Here is a 6617-nt window from a genome sequence, read left to right as displayed (position 1 = left end):
GGTCCAAAATAGGTACTAGGTCCAAAATAGGGTCATATACCCTATTTTCGGCATTCTTCTCAGCGCGTCTCGTAAACGTAATCGAAAAAAAAGTTGACTGGCTTTCTTCCGGGGCCGCTTCTTCGTCGCGCAGAGCAGGAGAGAGAGCTTTCGCGCAAGCTTTTGGCAAGAGAGCACGAAAGAGTGAGAGTAAAAGAGAGTTTGGCCTTCGAGCTTGTGACCGATTGCGCGCGCGCGCGCGCAAGAGACTTGGTTTGGTCGGAGGGAGGGGAACCCCACTTTGGGGGCCTTTTGCCAAAGCCTTATAAACACCTCGGCCGCGGGAGGAAGATTGTCAATTTGAGTTTAGTTCCGTTCGGATGAACATCTGACAGCGAACAGCGAACAACAAGGAGTAGTTTTTTTTGGTAGTTAGCAGCAGTTGTAGTGATCGAGTAGCAGCATCATGAAGTTGATCATCTGTGTGTTAGGCTTGTGCGCCCTGGCCGCCGCCCAGGACAACTTCAAGGAGTGCCTAGACAAGGACTCCATCTCCTGTGTGCAAATGATGGTACGAAAAAAGCGTTTTGGATTACTCAGAGTGAAGAGGACAGTGCAGGACACTTGAAAGTGCAACAAGCTAAAGCATCAACTGAACTGGATTACAAAGTTGTTTGGAAGAACAAACAAAAAACTCTTATGCAAATAGTGCCATCATGAAAAGTGAAAAGCTGTCAATTACGAACCAATTAACCGCCGATGGTTAATCAATCTCGTTAAATGGTGATAATGATACGATCGCAATCAAAGTGTTTCGCAAATTATGCATCAATTTGCGAGGATGTTCTCAAAGTGGTCGTTGGTTGGGTGCCGGTACATCATCAGCGTGCTGAATTGGTGCTTATTAAATGCTAATGTGCAGTACACCAGAGCAGAGCGTGGAGCACGTGTGGAAGTAGGCGCCATACGATGAGTTAATTGCTCGTGGCGTAGAGTGATAAACTTCTGATAAATCAGGAGCTTTATTGACCAGCTAAATATATGATGTTTTGTGTGGGAAATTTTGTTTGCTGGACTGAATGCAGTTAAAATGGAGACCATTAATCGAGTGTTGATTGAATATTTGCTTGTGGCATGTTGGGGTGATTGTTGATTCAGCAATCAAACAAATATGTTATGGTGGATATGTGATTTCATCAACTAAGAGATTATATTTACTCTAGTGCAAATTTTAGTAGAGTTAAAGCAAATTAATCAGTTAGTAGTTTGCATTTTTCTTAAAAAAAGAACATTTGAGCGGTTTATGAAAAATCTGAAATTTGTTGTTGTTCATTTTTAATTTTAAGCTACTTTAAAAGTTAAAAAAACGTGTACTTTGCTCGTACTTAAACATTTCTGGAAAGTTTATTGGAAAATTCTATTTTAAGTATCAAAATAAACTTTTCACTTTCGCTTGAGTTTTCACAACACTTTCGATTTAAAACTGCTTCCTGCTTTCGGCAACAAGCTCTTTTGAACATTCTGTAGCCACTCACTTGAAAAGAAGTCCCGAAACATGTAATTAATTAGCAAGCGCTGCAAAAAAAACACACAAATGACGTTTAGTCCATTCTCGTCGATGGCTGACGAGAACCGAGCAAGAAGCGAAGGCAAATAAAGAACAAATTTAATTCACCGAAAACTACCCATAAGAGCCCGTAATTTCAATAAAGAACAAAGGCCTTCGCACAACATGTCAATGAGAGCCAGTGATGCCAAGGGACCTTTTTACCTAAAAGTTGTGTACAATTGTTATGAACTGGCAGCACTTGACAGCCAAACAAGAGCGCTGAGAGAAAAAAAGTACTCGGCCGATAACAGAAATTGCGTTGCCTCCAGGGCATTCTCGTCTGACTAGAATAGACTTGAAACATATTTTTGTAAAATGCATCAAAAATGGCTAGAAATAACTTTTATTAAAAGTTAAATTTAACAAAAATTTTCACATAAATCCGCTCTACTTGTTGGTGTACTTGGTTTTAATAAATTTCAAGGAACACCCTAGATTATCGAGCATCATTCCGACAACACCGCGTATGCTGATGGGAATGGGTATGTTTCCCTTAGTAGTAATGCGCCTGTTTCGTGTCTTATCAAACTTCAAGACAAGACGAATGTTTGTTTCCTCTCGATTCTCCTCTCAACTTGTGCTTTACGAATCTTATCAGATAAAGATTATGCAAACGATGCCACTGATAGAAAAATCACTTTAAAATTCTAAAATGCTAAGTGAATGGTTTCATAAAACATTTGGTCATTAATGGTCATTGATTGGTCATTGTGATTATTTATAAGTTCAAAAATAATTCTAATAATAAGCAAGCTATTCTAAAAATCACAACCCTCCAAGGATATTACATATTATCTTCAATTTCTTATAACCAATGTCAAACAATTTTAAAAAATGACAGTAAAATAATTTAATGTTAAAATTAACAGCTTCATCAATTTTGAACTCACAACAATTGTTTGTGAATGCTGGTCGATATTGATAACTTGAGTGTAGCCTAACGTTTAACGCAAGGGCTGCCAAATTAAAATTTAAAGAATATGAATTCTTGGCAAATTCCGATGAAAAATCTGGAAAATTCTGCCACTATGAATATAAAAAAGAATGTTTTGATTTAATAGTTCAATATGTTTAATAATTTTAATGCTTGAATGGATGCTTTTTGTTTCACAACTATACAATGGTTTAACGCTTTCAGGCCTGGTGACCCAAAAATCATAAATTCCAAAGCTAGCCTATAAATTTCATATGGTCATAAGAATCTTTTTCCCATAATAACCTTTATTTTTTTTAAACTAACTTAATCCACCTATCGTCATGATTCGAAATCCGGACACTTAGTAGCATATCATTTTTGTTATAGCTGGCAAAAAAACATGTAATAAGTTGGAAATGTAGAAATATCATAAGGATGTAGTATAAACAGTCAGTTTCAAGAAAATGCATGCAAAACATGTCTTTTCTAACCACTTTTCATCAGAATTTTAAAATTAAAATGACTTGTTGTGCTTCGAATCCCGGACACCCGGATAAAAGCTGATTCGAAATCCGGACACTTTTGCTTCGAATCCCGGACACTCGGTTTTACATATGAATCGCACAAATTTGGACTGAAATGTTAGTGAATGGCATTCTTTAGGTCTCAAATAAGCTGTTAGCATCAAAACAACCGATAATTTATATAAAAATTTGCTAGAATTTAAGGAAATCGAAACCAACATTTCTGCTTTGCCTTCCCGGTGCTTCGAACGCCTATGAAATATTTCAAGTGAAATGTTTCGCATTTTTGGTAAACTTATAATTTTATTGTATTTAATTGTTTTGGCATTAACTACAGCGTTCCAACAAACTTTAAATGAAAGTTGATGTTAGAATTTATCAAATAACACAGTTTTGACATTCATAATGCGAGCATAAATCCAAATAATTGATAAAACAAGATAAAGTGTTCGAGTTTTGAAGCGTCCGGGAATACGAATCATGACGTTATGTGGTTGATGCCTTCTTCACTATTTACCAGTAATTACTAATATGATAGGTTTTGACAAAAATTTCATCCAATGTTTTTAGAATCGGAATAGAAAATACACAAATTTCACTTGAGTGGTCAGAACATGAGACAGGGTTGCCAGATCTTAAATGTCTTGAACTTGTTGGAAAGGTCTTTTGATTACTTTGATTACATTGTTAGCGTTTTGGGACTTGAGTTGTTTTTCGATCACTTTTCTAACATCTGAAAACACATTTTTATACATGACTTTTGAACTACTTATCGAAACTTCAAAAAATTCAATAGCGCAGTAAGGGACCATAACTTAAGTTGAATGAGACTAGTTTGATCAAAATCGGTTAAGCCAGTGCTGATAAAACTGAGTATCAATTTTGGTCACACACATACACACACACATCCATACCCACAGACAGACATTTGTTCACTTTTCGATTGTGAGTCGATATGTATACTTGAATGTGGGTCTGCGAGCTTTTTATAAAAAGTTCATTTTCAGAGCAGGATTATAGCCTTACCTCAGTTAGGAAGACAAAAAGAAGAGAGGCTCGTTCTCTCACGATATTTTTCTCTCTCAGTTGAGCTCAGCAAATCAATTTAAATGAGATTTTTCCAACGCCGTTGTTGGCATTTAGATACGACGATACATTGGCTTGGTTGATATCTAAACAAAGAGTGTATCTTGCTCACTCTGATGTCACGTCCGCTGACGTGAGCAGGATACACTCTTTGTTTACAAACTCATCATATGACATAATCCAGTTTAGGTTGATTGGTGATCACTACGTTGCGGAATCTAACTTTTACTGATTTAACGTTCGACATAACACTAACCGGAACCTTTTCTCCCCTTTCCAACAGTTCTACCGCAAGGCCCGTGAGTTCTTCGACCAGCCCCAGATCAGCCTGGCCGGTGGGTTGGCCTTCGTGAAGGCCGCCGGCCGCGACTCGCGCTCCTTCAACGCCGACAGCGCCATCGTCGAAACCGCCAACAACGTCGAAACGCGCGAGGAAGCCCTGGAGAACTACGTGCTCGAGCGCACGAAGAACTTCTTCCAGGAGCGCTCGCTGAACCTGGACATGGCCAACGCCGCCCGCAGCCTGTCCACCGTGATCCCCGAGGACGTGAAGGTGTCGATGCGCGCCCTCGTGTCGGAGGCCCGCGGCAAGAAGAAGATCCTCAAGTCGCTGCTGCCGATCCTCGGTCTGGTCAAGCTAAAGATCGTCGGTCTGGCCATCTTGGCCCTGTTCGGAATTGCCCTGATCGCCAAGAAGGCTTTGATCGTGTCCGTGATCGCGCTGATCCTGTCCAAGTTCCTGTTCCTGAAGAAGCTGCTGTCCGGCAAGAAGGAGGAATCGCACGCCTACCACGGATCGTCCGGCGGATGGGCCGAGTCGAGCGGATACGGTGACTACGGTGCCCACAGCCAGCCTGCCCACTCGATCGCCTACGCCGGCCACAAGCCCGTCCGGAAGTAAGAGGAAAGTGCAGGGAGGAGGCCATATTCGACACGAAAAATCCCCAACACCACCATTACCAAGTACGGGGTACGACCCCCACCAGCAGGAAGAGAACGAGACAAATTAATTTATTGAAATTATTTATTACCACGTTTTTTTTTTTTTTGTTCGAGCGATTAATTTATTGTTAGCGTAACATACGAGACTCCGCTTCGAATGTTGTTGAGATTTGTTTTTGTTTTCTTGTTTAGGATCTTTTTTTTCTCTTGTCTTCAACTCTGCTCCTTCTAACCAAAACACACACACACTTCATCATCCTAACGGGGCTGTTCCTCGTTTTCGGAGGGACAACCCACATCTTTGTCTACTTTTTATACGTTCTAGTCTGTATTTTATCTTTACCAAGGCTGATTAAGGTAATTTGATCAGTGTCAAAGAAGCTGAAAATAGAAATAATTAAGCTCCATCTATCACCGCAATACACTAACCGCTACTTTTTCTAGTCTCTCAAAGCCCGACTCGCGCGCTCAATCTTGCTTCCCAGCGGGAAATCTGTGCGCCGACTGTCACAGCTTGACAGCTTCCGGTGGCGCTCGCGAAATGCCCTAACCAAACTCTTATCCCAATCTAAATCTCTCACTCTTCCGTGCTAGATTTCAGCCACTCCGGTCATTTTACCGCTACCGATTCGGGGCTCTCTCTCTCTTCAACTCTTCATTTAACGACTTCTTCAACTTCTTTCTTCTCTCCCCTCTCACCCCGAAGTGGTTTCATTTTTCGTGCCTCGATCTTGCTAATCTCTTAATTTCTTTTTTTTTTCCTCTCTCTCTCTTACTTATTCGAGCAATTTCGCGCCATTGGCGGCGAAACGGGAAGTCGAGCAGTAAATAAAACGTCGACAAAGAAGATCGCGAGCGAGAGCGTGCCCGCGCGCGTTACTGTTATTATCTCTAACTTTATTTAAAGTAATAGTAGTGATCTGTCCGTGCAGCTCTGACGGGCACTTGTGCATTCTTCTGCCATTCTTTTTCACCCCTCTCTTTACTCTACACTTCCATTTCTGGACTCTACCTCTTCCCTTTCCCCTCACTCTTAATAATGTTGTTTAATTTTTCATACTTTTTCTGTTCCACTCGAGAAAAAGAAGAGAAGAAAATAAGCGAAGAAGAAATACTTGTGCAAAACCACTTGTAAATAAAAAAAACATAAATAATGAAAAGAAACTACAGTCAATCTGTGCAAAACCAAACCCGTTGCAAAAGATTTCCTTCTCGTTCAAATCGGCGCAGCGTAGCTGCCCGCGCGCGCCACTTTTAGGACACAAAAAGAAACCTCCTTTGACAGCTCCGAGAAAAGTGAAATCTGACCTCCTCGCCGTCGTCGTGTCGCGGCGGCGTGGGCGATATTGTGCATTGTCTTCCCCCCGCGTTTACAGTTCGAACCCAACATGACAGACGTTCAATTCTCCACGTTTGAGTCCACGCAGCAACTATCTTTCGAAAATGAAAAGTGACAGTTGCCTACGCTTCCCCCCTTAAATGTCGATTTAAATAAAACGAAGAAGACTTGGGGGGGGCGACGAACCCGCTCGGCCCACTAGAAACAGGAATGACAACTTTC

At 40.9% G+C, this 6617-nt stretch overlaps 1 protein-coding gene across 1 annotated transcript; it reads left to right on the top strand.

The window, feature by feature from the left end:
• The first annotated feature begins 351 nt into the window (after positions 1–351).
• Positions 352–6246, top strand: LOC120429545 (uncharacterized). The gene is made up of 2 exons (XM_039594602.2): positions 352–550; positions 4398–6246. The coding sequence occupies exons 1-2, from the start codon at positions 446–448 to the stop codon at positions 5013–5015; spliced, it is 723 nt and encodes a 240-aa protein (XP_039450536.1). The 5' UTR covers positions 352–445; the 3' UTR covers positions 5016–6246.
• The last annotated feature ends 371 nt before the right edge of the window (positions 6247–6617 follow it).

Source organism: Culex pipiens, unplaced genomic scaffold, assembly GCF_016801865.2.
Source record: "Culex pipiens pallens isolate TS unplaced genomic scaffold, TS_CPP_V2 Cpp_Un0081, whole genome shotgun sequence".
Lineage (NCBI taxonomy): Eukaryota > Metazoa > Arthropoda > Insecta > Diptera > Culicidae > Culex > Culex pipiens.
Note: the sequence above shows the minus strand (reverse complement) of the source record. Positions and strands in the feature narration are given on the sequence as shown.

Excerpts from the sequence above, each read along its gene's own strand:
- LOC120429545 (XM_039594602.2), top strand. The coding sequence starts at position 446 with ATGAAGTTGATCATCTGTGTGTTAGGCTTGTGCGCCCTGGCCGCCGCC. Across the intron at positions 551-4,397 it reads TCTCCTGTGTGCAAATGATG|TTCTACCGCAAGGCCCGTGA; the intron begins GTACGAAAAAAG and ends CCTTTCCAACAG.